This window comes from Clinocottus analis, unplaced genomic scaffold (genome assembly GCF_023055335.1).
Source record: "Clinocottus analis isolate CAN_PGR_092001 unplaced genomic scaffold, fCliAna1.0.p SCAF_21, whole genome shotgun sequence".
Lineage (NCBI taxonomy): Eukaryota > Metazoa > Chordata > Actinopteri > Perciformes > Cottidae > Clinocottus > Clinocottus analis.
The window spans coordinates 6,950,055-6,966,912 of NW_027175943.1; the positions used below are offsets into that span (position 1 = coordinate 6,950,055).

Below are 16,858 nucleotides of genomic sequence, written 5' to 3' on the forward strand. Positions count from 1 at the left end.
ATGGCCTTGTCACAGGAAGGAGCACACAGCAAGACTCATACAAGTTCAACGAGCCATTACAGATCTGTGGAGAGTGTGAAATGGCACATTACATTGTGAGGGATATTGTATAGAGGAGGTATAGTGGCTCAGAAGGAAAATAAAGGAGTGGCAGGTGAGAGCAGCAGTCTCATTTCACGTCCTGCTTCTCTCTGTGTCGTCTGTGTTGCACATGTTCGGGGGTCAATACCGTGACAATTATGAGACAAAATTGTTTTAGGTATACGTCTCTATATGACTGAGTGGTTTCTTAACAGAGCAAGAAGAATTGTTTTCAAACACTCCCGTACTTCCCCTAATAAGCGAGACATGTTTGCTACTTGCTTTGCAAATTAAACTAACAATGACTTTTACAACTTATATATTATGCATAAAGGAGCTGACAATAAAAAACTTGTACAGCTATTTCAAACACTTTGTAAATGCCCATTGTGCCATGAGACCCCCACGACATTGTGGATTTTTTATTGAGTGGCACATTCATTTGATATAATGCTATTTTAAATATAAATAAAACAATATTAGCACAAAAGGATTTAGGCCATGTTGCTGTGTTTTAATTGCAATTATTATGTTTAAGTAAGTAAAAAAAAAAAAGAAAATAGTATTGCTGGAAAGTGAAATATATAATCACATCACTAGAACACATCTATTTGAATGTTCCTAGAAAATGTGGTTCAGACTTACAAACTAACAGAACACACATTTGGCGCTGCTCGTCCAGTTAAATGGACGAGTGTATTCTAGTGCAAATTGCATGTTTGTTTTAATGTATCATGTAGTTTCTAAAGTAGCTTCCCCAAGTGAAAACCTAACAATGACAAGAAAGGTGATCTACACATAAGTATACCACTGTGTAAGAAATGCAGGAGCGCGAAGCAAATTCAATTGTATGTAGGTTAAGTTGGAGTGGGAAGCGTTGATAAGGTTGTCTGCTCTTGATGTGCAATCGAGAGATAAGTGTTCAACTTCATGAATATACTAAGTGCTGATGATGACAACTGCAAACGGTAGAGTCAACCATCGTCAGACAGCAGGCATTTATATTTTCCTCAAAATAAAGGTCAACCCTGTGATTGTTGTTTACTCCCTGAAGTGGACTTTCTTTATGAATAATATCCAATAATATCCATTCAAAGTTGAAGAATGCACATCAAGCCATTACGTGAATGGACAAGTTACATAATACAAGAAAGAGCTAGTCATACCGCACATGGAATGTTGGGAGTCGGCAGAAACAAAAATCTGCCTCTATGAAAAGAGCTTGACATGAAGAAGATCTCTTTTTTACAAACCTAATTTAAAAAATGTGAAACGTTTGGAATCAGTGGGCAGACCCACTATCAACATGTACATGCCATCACACACTTTAAAAAAAAAAGTTGTACACCTACCCATACGGGATTATCTGCCACACCTACACCACAACACCAATCCGATTATACTAAACCAAAGCCCACACGTTTATTTACTGTCACATGCACAACAATTACAAAGTGCCAGTCCAAGACCAGGCTGTGTGAGTTACTACCTTATGTCCCCAAGTGAGTGATGATTGAAAGCTCTTGAAATAATTTGCTTAAAAGTTATTGAAGCATGATGATCTCTTATGATTTTCAAACTGTTTCAAAATAGCAAATTGTCTGGCATGCGACCTAAACGCTACCCAAACCGCACATCATCAGAGGACTGCCTATGCTCACGCATACAGCTGACTTGAGTTGGAAGTGCAACATTGGGAATTATTTATCTTGTAAATGCAATGATGTTTTGCAGCTGAATTATAGGTATCTGACAGAAATCAAGCCTGAATGTGAATCAACCTGCATAGTTTTTGTCAAAGCCGAAACCGAGCCTGAACCGCAGCTGCAGTTTCTATAAATTATTAAAAACAAAACTATAATTTGAATGTCAACTTATCTTACTAAATGCATAGCACAGCCCCAAAACTGTTTGCTTCATTCAAGCCCAGGGGAATTTTGAGAAAATTACAGTCTGGCCCGGTGGGTCGAGCCCAATTGGTTTCTGGCAGAGAATCAAAGCCGATACAGAACTCCCCCGCTGCTTTGCTCTCTTCATTGGGAGGAAAGAAGGACAAAAATAATGCTTAACTGTCTCCAAGACAAAGACAACATCGGCAGATTCGGGTGGAGTTATGAAGTTACAATTCAAATCTCTTAAAATGCAGGCACATGCCATAACACCGGAGTATACTTCTGGAGGTTGAGTCTCGCAAACCTCCCAGAAATCATAATGGGAGCAGAAAAGGCGCGACAAAGTGAGAGGATGGCATATACCTGAACATGACAAACTATGGATATATTATAACTGAATTCATAGCAGGTATTGGGATCTGACTGAATCCATGTCAATGTCTAATTCAGTGTATTTGCAGCAGAATCAATTTTGGCCCTACTTTCATGCACGCACGCGAGCTCAGAAAGAGGAGGCAGCACAAAAGGCTGATTTACATTTTGCAATGCAATGCAAATTCCTTGTTAGTAAGTACCTTTACATTTTCAAATCAAAATGATGCTGACTGGGACTTTCAGACAGCAAGCCAAAAGCTTCCATGATAAGCATTTTTTATTGTACTGTTGTCATTGATTTATTTTTTACACTTAGAACAGTCCTCTCTCTTGCTGCTGTACATTCGACTGTGACACACATACAGAGTGCAGAGCTCACAGGAAGCCAGGAGCAGTACCCTTAGTTCAGGTCTTGCTCAAGGAACGTCAGACGGACACTGACACAGTGGCTGTTGCAGGGCTCCAAATCTATGACCCTATAACGGTGGCTCCATTTACCACAGCACCCTGTCACCAAATGGTGCAAGCTCCATCTTATGAGACTCACCTGAGGTGGAGGGAGCCCTCCTGCAGCAGGTGGACAGTCAGGAAACATGATTTTCCGTTTAGGCGTGCTGCACTGACAGGGGGGGGAGGGGTTTGACATGCTCCAGTTCCCATTGAGGAAGATGTCAGTGACGGACTGATCCACTGATGGAGTGAGCCAATCAGAGCCATTGGCCGTAGAGCATGGTAACTTCCTAAGAGCAAACAATGAAGGGGATAAGAGTGTTTTACTGGCAATAACGCCAACCACACCTGCAGAAACACATACTCAATATGCTTTCTCATCTCAAACCCCCCAAACCGGTAACGTTTGTGTAGGAGAAACAAAAAAAGAAGCTTAATAGTATTTCATTCACTTGTATGTCATTGGAGTTGTACAAGTAATATATTAACAGATGTGTGGTTTGTGTTTGAAGAGCTTCAGCAGAGTAAGATGCACAAGCTTGAGTGAACTACGTGGGCTCCGAGCTAATACTGTGATTCCATTTCATTTTTAGGTTTCGAAAGGTATTCATTATTCAAGTTATTCTGATCAGGATATTCCTGTGTGTGTGTGAAAAGCTAATCATTTATTGATCAAATGGAGTCTTAGAATTGTCTGTAAAAATATAAAGCAGAGCACTCCTTTCCACTGCTCTGGGTTATTTGGCTTTTTTACAGCTTGTTCTATTTCTGCAACATTTCTTGCTGGAGACAGAGACATGCTCTGACATGCCCTGACACACACGCCTTTGTGTTAGCACTTATGTGACCACTAGCCACACATACACACCATGCAAAGCCGAACACTTTACAAGTGCCATTTGGCATGACTGCATATGCATAAAGTAACGCTATTATTTTGGCCTCTTGAGTATATAAAGACTTACGGTATTGGGTCTCCATTCATGCAACGAGTCCCAAAACCAGGCTTGTTCACCAAGGTTTCCACCACCTTACCCACCTCCACATTAGTTGGTCCATCATTGCTGTAAATATTAGGGGATACAATCAATACAAGTACAAATTCAAACATTTCAGTGTGCAATAAGGTTTTCAAATGTATCCCTCATAGCAGGTGCACGACAGTTAAATCCTAGAGCATTAGTCAATCTGTCACAATGTCAATACAAGAAACCAAAAAGTCTCATTTGGGTGTTAAACTCTGACATAAGCACAGAATTTCTTTTCGGTAGATCCGTGGTAGAAATAAAAACAGGAATGGACAGGCTAAAATGTGACGTGACACTAGGCGTATCTTATTAAACGAGCTGTAGTATTGATTGGTTCAAGGAGAGCTCGAGGAAGACAACCTCTGGCCTGATTTAAAGTGGAATTATCCAAATGGACGTTAAACATGGAAAGACTAATTGTGGTCTTGGTGGTCATGATCGGTGATCGCTTCAGATTCATCGGTCCGTTGGACCATCATGGAGTCTGTCTTGAACAGCTAAACTGATTTACAGAATGATCTGTGCAGCCTTGATTACATCTAAGTGCTTGATATTTGCAACCAAACATCTTTAAGGTTCGGTGTTGGGTCGAGACCACACATTCACTTCCAAGAGAAGACCATCAGTCAATAAGAGCTGAGTTCACAGAAAAGTGAGACATTTGACATTTGTCACAGTTGACAGCAAGGATTATTTGAGATTACGGGCTCTGAAATATGGAACCAGAAGAATTATTTCAGTTAAGTGTGTAATATGTCTCCACATGTTTGGGCCAAAATGCATTGTCACCATTAGTTAGGGTTTTCCAAGTATTCTAATCCGTCTTCCATCACCATTGGTTAGAATTTCACACATTTTATAATCTGTCTCCCTTCACAAACGATTACCATTTCACAAATCATCTAATCTGTCTTCCACATTGGCAGAGCACAGGAGTTTAGATGAGCATTAATCTTAAACGTGTCTTGACATTGGAGAAGGCATGAACGTCCAATGTGGTGCATTTCAAGTAAAAACGCTCCGGCAATGCGGCATGCAAAGGGGGCTATCTCAATTAAGAGTGAGAGAGACATCTTTGAGTTTGCCAGCTTTTTTCTTTGGGCCAACAGTCAAAACATTAATTCCCCAAATCCCATTGACAGTTCAGTGATTCACACTGTTTCTCTCTGGTTTGAGTCCAGCTCTGCCCTCATGAGTGTGCAAGCACATTCCAATATGAGTCTGTTCAACATTCTGTGTACAGTACAGGCTCTTCCCAGCCTTTCATTATTATCTGAGTGTCCTGCGCATATCTACGCCCTGCGTCTCAGTTAAACAATCTTCCCCTTCCAATTTCATTCTCATTACTGACCACACACATTCTGCCCTTCATCTTAAAGGTACCGTGGGAGTTAAAGCACAGTGTTTCATAAAGACCATTGTGATGGCCTTCTGCCAGCAGTGGCCACAGCCAGCCAGCTATTTGGAATAATACAGTGTTCACTGTCTCATTTAGAGGCGTCTCCATGAAGGTCACACGGTCACTTCCTTGGCCAACAGTGAGCGCAATTGAAGTAGCCCGATTGTAAAAATGGATTATGTGCGGCCATCTGTTTAACAATTAACAATGGCTGGGTTACCACGTAATTTGAGATAATAAAACTATTGGACAGTTCCAAAATGAAGACTTGTGCATATACACAGAAACAGTGGAACTAATGAATAGTTCATCTTGTCAAACATCACAGAAGTATGAACTGAGACATCATGAGAAGAAAGTCAAATGAAGGCTACATTCTTTATATTACAGGGATAACCACTTTGGAGACTAAAACAAAGAGTAGCATTTAGTTTATATATTACTGTCTATATTACAACATCTAATTCCAATTTCTAAAACAAGAATTACACTAACCAATAACTAGAAATACAAAGGGTAACTAATGGCCATTAATGCCACAGAGCTTCAACTTCTAAGTGAGATCAATCGTTATCTTCAGTCACTCTCAGCTAAAATGGATCGTCTGCATGCATATGTATAATGCAGATTGCTCCTCTGAATTAACGGTTGGGATGAAAAGGTACACTACTTTTAACTACGCTGTCATCGTTAGGCTGTTTGTTTTAAAAGTCACTTAAGAGAAAAGACAGTATTTACTAATTGGCCAGAGGGAATGTCAGAAAAATTAAGAACACTCCAGTTTTGTAACGCAAGGACATCCCAAGAAAACCCACATTTGGTTTTCTTCAAGTTTAAGTTTAGTCACAAGAGAGAGACAAATAGTAGGTAAACTAAAAATCCCATAACTGAACCTTTGCTCGTGAGCCAAGGTTTCATTCCCACATGTCCCATGCTGCATTGTGTTAACACTAAGAAGATAATGTACGCTGAGATATAATATCAGAGTATCATGGAAAGGTCTTGTCAGTCTTTTGAAAACACCCAGCAACATTGTACAACTACAATGAGACCATTATGGGTCAATAGGTGTCTTGCAAGGTGTCTCTGCTAGATGATTGTTGGTAAGTGCTCATGACAACTCTTTGTACACCATGCATTAGTCATAAAGGCAGGACTAATAGTGGTGGATGTATTAATAGCAAATAGACTGGGTTTGAGCACCATGAAGAGAGAAAGAACACCGTGGACAGTGATTATATTACATCTTTCGCAAAGCGAAAAGACAGTAAAAAAGGAAAAACACAACAATTTTACATTACATTTCATTTAGCTGACGCTTTTATCCAAAGCCACTTACATTTTTGCTCTATACACCATAAACACACCAACGGGGAGCAATTTGGGGTCAAGTGTCTTGCTCAAGGACACATTGACATGGATTAGCAGAGCCGGGGTTCAAACCATCAAACCTCTCATTGAAAGACTGGAATGCTAACCACTGAGCCACAGTTGCCAACATTGTACTTTTAGACATCTAATGTAAATTCTTAAAAACAAAGGGTTGTGGATTGTCTCAAGAAGCTAGAAGCTTCAACTTCAATTGAGAAAAAAAGAGTTGTGCTTCATAGAACCTTCAAGGGAATCGATCACTCCCAATGATATCAGCAGCAGTGTCCTCAAGTGTTCCTATTCATATGTGATGCCAAAATTGTGAGCGGACCGGTCCACCAAAAGACGTAGCGTGATATTATATACAAAACACTTTCAGTTATCGATGCAGTGGACTCGTACTGTCTGGCTATAACCAGATACATGAAGGGCTCAAAAAGTGTTTGTCATTTGCATTCAGTATCATGCCTCAACAAAGCATTACGCATACCCACCCCTCTGTTGAATGGAAACAAAAAGTGTATAAATACATAAAAAATTTTTTTAAAAAGTCTGAAGATAGTCTCACAAATAATCAGTTTCATGTAACAGTTTATTGCGTCTTGACATCTTCAAAGTGAATCCCTACAAAGTGCTGCCAGGGGAAATGAAACACCTGCATGGTGGAAAAGCTACGACAGCTTCATGTCAAAGGAACATGGTCTGACTGCGTGTCAAGATTAGTTTGATGGTTTGGACAGATGATGTAATGATTGATGCAGATTAGAATCAAACGTTTTCCAGCACTCTGTTGTTCCAGAGAATGAAGAATAACGTTGCAGCAATGTTGAGCCAACTAAGGAGAGATTTTCTCAAAAGATTATATCAAAAAGTCAGTGGAGAAACATATCCAATTCTTTCTTATGTGGTCATCAGTATGCGCTATACTTTCTAAGGTAAGATTTGATTAATAAAGCCTTTCCACTGGTGCACATCTATGTGTTTTCATGTTTGTTCTCATCCTTTGCAATAACTCAAGTTTGCATTCAGTGGGTGTTGAAGTCCACCAAGGCCGTGCCTTGTCACCCAGTGTGTGTTTTCTCAATGACAGAGTAGCCAGCTGCCACCAAGGAGGGGACAGTGTTCAGATTGATGACCTCAGCAGTGCAAAAATCCCATGGTGATCAAACAGCATGAGCGGCACTCTGACATCTTTTTTTTTTTTGATTTTCTGTCGTCAAAGCTTAAGTTTCTGACAGCGTATTGTTCATCTACTCGTGCTACGATAACTTGGCAGCTCTTCTTTTTAATTAATTATACACAGCTTCTTTGCCTCCAATAACACTGAACATCATTTTCTCGAGAATTTCCCTCCCTGGAAAAATCTTGTTGCCTCTGGGTAATCAAATTATTTGGTGTATTGCAACATTCGGCAATCTTAAACTTGAAAACATTCACGACTAAATTAAAACCAGTGCTGAATTGGGTCAACATGTCATAGTTAACGGTAACAAACACAACTGAAAACTCATCATGTAGTATGTCATAAAGTTACCTGTAAAAGGTGGTTTGAGGCAGATCATACATCCAGGGTTGCAGCTCCAGACTCGGATATTCAGTGAATGGTGGGACGATGAGCGAGAAGATCAGAGACAGGCACACAAAAACAGCAGGCAGGACCACCTAGGAGGATGTAACAATGCCAAAAACGGTTTCAGACATTTATCCTGCTACATCTGAAGTCCTCTGAAGTAAAACGTGATAAATGGACTGAAAGTCTCTTAGTATGGAGGAAACTTCACGGCAAACCAAGAACATTTTTCACAGGAGTAATTTCCAAACTGGTTGATTTCAATGCTGTACACGTGTACCAAATATAGACAACAATTTGACAGAAAAACTTGATCATGGAGCTCCTCTGCAGTGCAGAAGTACTGTAATATGTTCAACATTTAAAATGGGGGGACAGTTCAGTTTAAGACCTGTGGAGTTACAACATACAACAACATGATTATCAGCGATAGTATGAATAAAGATGCCCTAAAAACGTCGACACGGGTGATGCAGATGTTTATCTGTGCACCGGAGGCACAACGTCACATGATTCAATGCAAGATCAATTTGATCACTTCCCTACTGGCCCTCCTCGCTGTCATTACGTGTTTCAAAATGACTGATGCAATCCACAATATTGCGGGCCGCTGTGATAATGTGTGCACATTAATATGCTCGACACACACTTGTTTGGGCTCTTCTGCATGCTTTATGAGTTTGATTAAACACTTCCAGCACTGCCACCATCATTTGGCCACTCAGATATAATTAGTTTCTCAACATTCTCTTGTCCTTTGCATGTTTTACTTTTATTTATTTTAACCAGACGCTGCCACGCTTCTCCTATCCTGCCCAGGATTCTTCCCCCATTCAATCCTCTTTTCTTAGTCATGTAATTCTCTTTTCATTTCCTTGTTAGAGCTGACAAAAAGGTCAGTGGGAAAAATGCAAGCTATCTTTAATGTTTAATCACTTGTAGGTTGGAGCGCACTCGGCAGCAGGGGGAGGTTTGCGTACACTTGATTAATTGCAGTGCCTGCAATTTGCCAGGCCAATTCAAGATGCTACAATTGAAAATCCTAAATTTACTGCACGGAGCTGCGGCCGTGGAAATGTGCTCGGAAGAAAGATAAAGAGAGTGCAATGAGAGTGAAAAGCCTCATGGCAGGCCCCAAAGAAATAACTTTTTTTTTTTTTCCGTAGCTCTCCCTTTCTTTTTATTTCAATGGTAATTGCAGGTGACAGCTGGTATTTGTTGAGCGAAATCTGGGAAAAAGAGGAGAGGTTATTATGCTCACTAAGCCAAGGCACTCCGATGAACAATGTATGCGTTTAACACATTTTCAAATTCAGTAGGGATTTAAAAGAGGAGGATGGGATTATATGCAAACTGGGTATAAACACCAAAACACAATTAAGATGTGTTTTATTTCCTGCAAAGTCCAACGGCTCATTAGATTTAGTTGGTTTCCTCAACAAACATTTATGTCCTTCCTATTTCATTTGTAAATTCAATGCTGCAGCTTGCCGTAACAAGTGGATAATAGCTTTGGATATTTTCACTGATGCGTTAATGTGGTCTTTTCTTTCCTCAGTGTTCAGATAAGACAAAACTTATTGTTAAGCGTAAACACAAATAAAACAGAAACAAATGCACGTGTCCTGCTGGAGCTAAAACAACCTACATTCTGAATTACAAAACGTAAATCATCTGCAGCCTCAGAGCGAGGTGGCTGCAGCTGGAAAAGCTTGTCGTCAGTTCAGTTTGAGCTCCAAACACCAGAACCCTTCAACTCATCCACCGTAACACAACCACTAACTGCTTCTCCCTGATTCTGACATTGCCAGCAGTCCAATGTCCCCAACTTTCATCCCCATAAATCACTGCTTTTGTGTTACATGCCATAATCTCTTTTATATCCCCCTAACCGCTTGTATTCGAGGAGATTACCTCACCACACAATCATATCTGCTGACAATGGGAAGCTGTTGACATGATGGGAAAGAAAAACCTCTCGCCAAATGAATAAAGAGGGAGAGGTAGGAGGTGCGCCCTTGCAGACAATGTGCACCTTTGTACATCCACGCTCACACACTTATCCTGCTCTGCGTCCTCACTAAAGGAGGACGTCCAAGATTGACAGTGACTAATGGGGATTGGTACTGCAGCAAATTAGAAGAAGAACCCATACACCTCAGAAAGGTGAAACATTGTTCTCCGTCTCTCTCTCTCTATACACACACACACTGCAGCACAAAGGAGTGAGCAGTGTGAGCTTTTTCAGGTATGATAATTTCAGCATCATGGCAGCTGTCATAACTGATGGCATTACCAGACATTCACAAACACTCTATGAATCTAGATGGCTGGTGTGTCAATACAATTTAAGTCAGAACACACTTTTTAGAACTTGGGGGACAAAAATCACTTAAGTCCCTTGGAAATTGCTACTTACCAAAATTGGTTTTGACTTGTTTAAATTAGGCCTGTTTATTGGTTTTGACTTTTGAAATTATGTTTATGAGGTGCAAAATGATATAGACATGCACTTAATAGGCTAATAGCAGTCTGTCATCTCTGTAATTGTTAAGCGATCACATTTAATACATAGCTAACGAAAACACATGATTAGCGCACAGTGGAATGAAGGAGAAGTAAATTATGTGTGTCACTCTGACTTTCTGGTGACAATCTCCGTGAGCAGTTGAAACTGAAGCCGGAAAACAACACCTTTCAGAGACTCACTCTGCACCCAAACGTACAAACAGCTTCTCGCCGACAGCAGGCATGACATTGTGTCAACCTCATGAATTGACCTTACGTGAGATTAAACATGTCTGGTCCCAGCTATCGACACTTTTTCCGCTCACAGAAAGTGATTTATGAAAACCAAAGAGCAAGTCTCCTCCACAACAGCAATAAACACGTCGCTCACGGCGTCTTCAGCCTCTGTAGTCCCTCAAGTATTCCTTTGGGAGTAATGATGATGATTGTTCGAGCAGTTCATTGATGATATTACATCGTTCTTGGTGATGCTCTTCACATTTTTCAAACTTTTTTCCTTTTCGATATACTACCCTCGAATTGCTTCTCACACAACTTAAATTCCACAACTATTGAGCAAATCAAGATGGATGACATGACTTTTCCCAGAAGATCTTAAATGAGCTTACTCTATCATATTTGTCATTAACTGATTTCGAGAGGCAACATGAATTTCATACGATCCCACCTTGATCCTCCCATGCAACCCTCCTTCTATAACCCTTCAATTCATCAATATGACAGACGGAGGCCATTACCTGGGCAATGAGTCCCTTGCGGCTCCTTCGGGCGTGGTGGAAGCGCTTGATAAAAAGCGCCAGGAACTGCCTCCTGATCAGCTCCTTTCCGGTGATGACCGTGGATCCCTTCCCACCGACACTGGCGTTCCTCTTTAAGTCTGGAGTGGACATTAACCCACCATGTTCATCAATACATATGTAAAATACCTGGAAAGCACACTCATGGACTCATCAAATATAACTTCAAACCTGCCAGCTTCACTAGCTAATTCCATAGTGTAGCAGCTATTTAAAAAAAAAATAGATTATGATTTGGTAATTGGGCAAGACTAAGAAGGGAAAAGGTGATCAACCAGAGCTTTGTCGACACCTTGGGTTTTATGTCTCATATTCTCCAAGAATATCTTTGCTAAAAAAGAGGACTATCTTGCCGCAGTAGTTAAAAACAGAATAAAGCATATTCTGATTGAAAACCGTTTTCATGGCAAAGGCATTGTATGAAAGTGATTTTCTTTCATTAAGGCCAAATTGAAAAACTGAAGAGACAGGTTAGATAACGTTGTACGGATTTGAAGGAAATTATGTTCGAAAACTCAGACAGAGACAGAGCCCTTGTTTATTCCTTCTTTTCAAAATGGCCACTGAAGTGAAACAGCCGAATCGAAGCCAAAGTAAATTAGGTTATTAACTGAAGAATAAAAGGCGTATGGAAAACAGACATTTGCGAGCATTGCGAGCATTATCAAACTAAGATTGCCTGCACAAAGAAGGAAGTACAGAACCTACCTTCCACTTTACTTGTGAACCTTTCCTTTCCTGCATGAGAAAGAAACAAGCGTCTAGGTTCATTTTAACTCTTTAAAATAACACCCATAAATATTTGTATATATGCATTACACATTTTTAATTGAGCTTCCTTCATTTAAACATAACTGCAAGATACATTCGGACAAACTTGCCACTCATTCCAGAGCCTGGCTCTGTTTTCATGTGGACGCTGGCGATGCTGTTCCGCTTGGTTGTGCGGGAGCCTCTTTTGCAGTCTCTCACCAACAGCTCCTTCGTTGCTGTGGGAATACAAATAAGATATGTTGTTTTGGCCTGACCCAATTTAGGGTTATAAATAACAATAAGAATAGCTACCTGCTGTATTGTTCCCTGAAAAAGCAAGAAACCATGCGTTTTAGGAACGTGAGGAAATGGGTTTTTAGATTAAACTGAAAAGGGAAGTTGCTGGCTGATGGATGGTAGATTTATCCACTGAGATCGATCAATGAGGAATAAGAATGGATTGGTAAGCACACTATCATTCTGTATAAGTATGAACACAATGTTTACAGGGGTAAGAAACGCACCTGGAAAAAAAATACTTCTCCCTTTGAAATAGCGAGCTCTTATCTGCAAACATTGCCACAAAGTCTGCCAGTCATCTGTTGTTTACTTTCACTCCATAATCAGTTCCACTGTTAATGCAGTTTGTTTGTGTTCAGCAGTTGTTGTATTCATTTCTTTGTATATCAATTGCTTTATTCTGTTTCTATGCTTGACTATTTGACGGATATAACTGCAGTGCGGATGCAAATGAAATGGCCTCTCTGGGGCTATGTTAGTTGGCGGAGGCGAATCTGTTGGAGAATCATCACAAATATTTTAAAGACTCAAGGAGGAATTAGCTTGCAGACGTGATGCATCATAGTCTATGACATTAATCTGTTGTGGTTCTGTAACAGCGGCATGATTGTATTTTCCCATGACAGACATAAAATACAATGTTAAACAGTTATGAATATGACCAACATTTACCAGTGGATGTTGTTAAGCTACATGCATTTCCAAAAAAAGATGAGATACATTACACCGTTTATCCCCAGAACATGTGATAACATACAAACATATTGTCACCTTACTTTGTATTTCTGCGTCCACTCCAGTATCTTCTGCCACTTTAAGAAATATCTGTGAAATGAAGAAAATGATGTATTGACATTGACGTTTCTCAAGGGAGCCACAGTATGATTCCTGTCACCTTTAATGTCAGCATGCACGCAGTTTGCAAAACAATTAAATACATACATACACACACAAAAAAAAAATATATATATATATATATATAGAATATATATATATATATTCTATATATATATATATATATATATATATATATATATATATATATTCTATATATATATATATATATATATTCTATATATATATATATATATATATATATATATATATATATATATATATATATATATATATATATCCTTGACATCATTAGCGTGTTGATCTTATCTACTTCTGTATCATTAGTTTGCCTGTGGTAATGTATTCGATAAGTGATGCAGATGAGCAGATGACAGTTACACGGCTGTTTCTGCTTTGAATAAGATGAGGGTTGTGCATCCATTGAGACCCTAACCTTTGCTTGAGTACCTGCCAATTGGCCTCTCTAAGATAAGTGCCCTCCTTGACATCATTTATTAATTCAGGCCATATGTCAAAAATAAATAAATCTGCATATTTGAGAAAAATCTCTGAGTGACCTTCTGTTATTTTATTCTGCTATGTGTCGTAAGCCCCGTTTCAACATCTGCCATCTAAAGAGTCTCAGAACAACCCTGGAAAAGCCTGCAAAATGTGTACTGAATGTGATTTTATGTGGTGAATCACATCAGTCAAAAACATAAAATCTAACTGCTGACATCTTAAAAAAGTCAAAGAGTCCTTTAAGAGGTTATTTATATCAATAACCAGGATAAATTGTATTGTATGACCAACTTTCATGAAACATCCCATTCATCAGCCCTTGTTTATTAGTGCCTTACATTGAAAATCAATGTGTATTTCAACTGAAGTGTCGTTGGACTTCAAAGAAAACATGGATTGATGAAATAACCTTGTCTTGTCTGAATTTTAGAAATGCAAAAGGAATAATTTAGATCGCCTGCAGGCCATGAGTTTCTGATTCATGTCTGAGTTACAAGAAGAGTATTAACCAACAGTCACTCAGCTTTATGATCCAATAGAAGTCTGGATGTAAAATACTGTGTGAGTCACAGGAAAAACATTAGACTGTGTACTGTTTCTGTCGCATGTTCACTGCACTACCTTGTGTGTGTGGATGCTAAATATACCAACGTAACAACCAGAGTCTTCTTCACCTCCCAAAAGTCAACACAGGTGTCTTTCAATAAGTAGATGAGCATGAGTGTGTGTGGTAGCCCCTGCCATCAGTGTATGATGGGTGTTGACATGCAGTGTACAAGCGCTTTGATTGGTTGAAAGCAGAGAGCCACCTTAAAGCAGAAATAACCCAGAGTGCATTTCACTGGCGTTTCTGACCGTGAGGAGGCCGTGACCTGGGTGTGTTTTCCTTGCATTTAAATACGTATAACACTAATAATACCATAATACTGATAACAGTACCACCAGCAAAATATAGTACCTCTGCAAATTGAACCCATGCTCTACTTTCTAACCACTGTGGTTGTGTCAGAGCACGCGACTTATAGACCCACTTGTAAGTTATCATCGTTAAGTGTATTTTACTGATGTTTCTTACTTCAAAGTACAGATTCAGAGATGATTCGAGAACTTTCTTTCTGAAGTAAAATCTAGCAGTGAAATAGTACAAAGCGTACAAAAAAGACTGAAAAGAAAAACAAGGGCAATGAGGTCAGTACGAACACTTTCCTGTCCTGTTTGTATGTACATATCCGCTCTCTATGTGTGCATGCTTGTATCTGAAGGTTTTCAATCCCACGCTTAGTGTACCTCCTCCAGCGTGGTGTCAGAGATGCCGTAGCTGGTCAGGCCGAGGTCAGCCATGGCCACGTCAAGCCCTTGGAACAGCAGAGCAAAGGTCCCATCTCTGGCGCCACCATAAGGCAATATGTATGTGATCTCCTGACCGATGCTCTCCAAGAAGACCGCCTCAGGGACATGGCACCGCACAGTTTGATCCAGAGCTGTCAAATCGGCTGGAAAATGACACACACACACACACAAATAAATACTTCTATCCCTCCTTTCATCCTTTTGAATTAAGTTGTTTGTTAGATTTATATAACTGAGGGTTCAAGAGCCACCACCACGATTGGCTGCAAAAGAATACAGTAACAGCACATTTCTAAACCCAATGTTGATGAAAAATGTGTAAAAATAGGAACCAAAAATATTTTCATGTTTAAAAAACGCTGTGGACTATTTGGAGATCAAAACATACCTGATGCTGTGACCTTTAAACATACTGAAACAGATTAGTGGACATAATTCTCTTGTCTCATCCATTCTGCAGCTGGGTCTTAGTGAGAATCAATCAGGACAGTGTTGCAGAACGCATCGCATCCATTATCGACCCAGAACCTCTCATACATAATTACTGCAGCTTAACAACCAACGGCTTGGTGCTTTATGAAGAAGTAAATGGATCTGCCTCACACATCGGACTGAATTATTTTTGAAAATGAGCGTGTGTTTCTGTCTGTGTTACCGGTGTGTGCTGTAATAAAGAGAAATGTGCTGTCACTTGGAGAAATATGATTATTTTTTATGACTTTTTCTATCTTATATTTAACCACCTTGTGTGTAATCATTGTGAAGGTATGAGCATTGATTTTCCATCTATAATAAACTGGAGCCGACATAAGATTTTTACATTTGTACTTTTGTTTACTTGATCAACGCTGCAGATGGTAAAAACAAATCAAAAACCGCTGCGCCACATGTTTTAAGTTGGTCTATATTTGTTCTGCGTCTGAGGTGTCACTGCATTGGATTAGTCTTACATGAGTCATTCCAGAAAAACTGACTTCAGATCTGATCATTACCAAACACACTCAACTGTAAGGTCAATGCATATTTGGCTGATAACTTGTTAGAGGATTTTGGCTGGTAACTGTTTTGAAACAATATGCAAATCCACAACAGTTATAGTTAAATTTACCCTCCAACATTACTGTAGAACACAGGACAAATTAATTGGGTTTAAAACGTTCAATAAGATGTTTTTTCCCAGGCCTCTTTAGGGCAGTAAACAAGTTATAAACACAACCTCGACATATCATCTTTTTTTGGATAAAATGTCTAACTTGTAAAAATAAAAATAAAAATAGTTGCTTCTTTATACATCCAGCAGAAACATCATCACCCATTTTGAGTCGTGTCTCTGGCCACCTGATGAGTCCACTGTTCACGGCTCTGCTTTTGCTCTCCACCAATTACCTCGGTTAATATCTGGCTCTTCAGCTCCAAAATGCTTTTGATCAAGAACATCATTCGATTGCAGGGCGTTTGTCATACTTTCAGAATATTATAGTTAATGTCCATCATTTTCAATGTTGTCTCCTTTTTTTCTACACTCACAAAGCTCTTCCAACTCTTTCTCTATCACTAAAACCACTGCTTTCACATTTGTACCGACCATTTAACACAAATCGCAC

The 16,858-nt window shown here is 39.5% G+C and overlaps 1 protein-coding gene across 1 annotated transcript in view; it reads right to left on the reverse strand.

The window, feature by feature from the left end:
* LOC137792667 (phospholipid-transporting ATPase ABCA1-like) overlaps positions 1 to 16,858 on the reverse strand; it is a 122,934-nt gene that overhangs the window by 53,698 nt on the left and 52,378 nt on the right. The window contains exons 24-31 of the mRNA XM_068588421.1: positions 15,192 to 15,397; positions 13,322 to 13,370; positions 12,377 to 12,481; positions 12,201 to 12,230; positions 11,433 to 11,572; positions 8,131 to 8,258; positions 3,764 to 3,862; positions 2,896 to 3,088 (exon numbers count right to left, since the gene is read on the reverse strand). Of these exons, the coding sequence (XP_068444522.1) occupies positions 2,896 to 3,088; positions 3,764 to 3,862; positions 8,131 to 8,258; positions 11,433 to 11,572; positions 12,201 to 12,230; positions 12,377 to 12,481; positions 13,322 to 13,370; positions 15,192 to 15,397 (950 nt within the window). The remainder of the gene's footprint in view (positions 1 to 2,895; positions 3,089 to 3,763; positions 3,863 to 8,130; positions 8,259 to 11,432; positions 11,573 to 12,200; positions 12,231 to 12,376; positions 12,482 to 13,321; positions 13,371 to 15,191; positions 15,398 to 16,858) is intronic.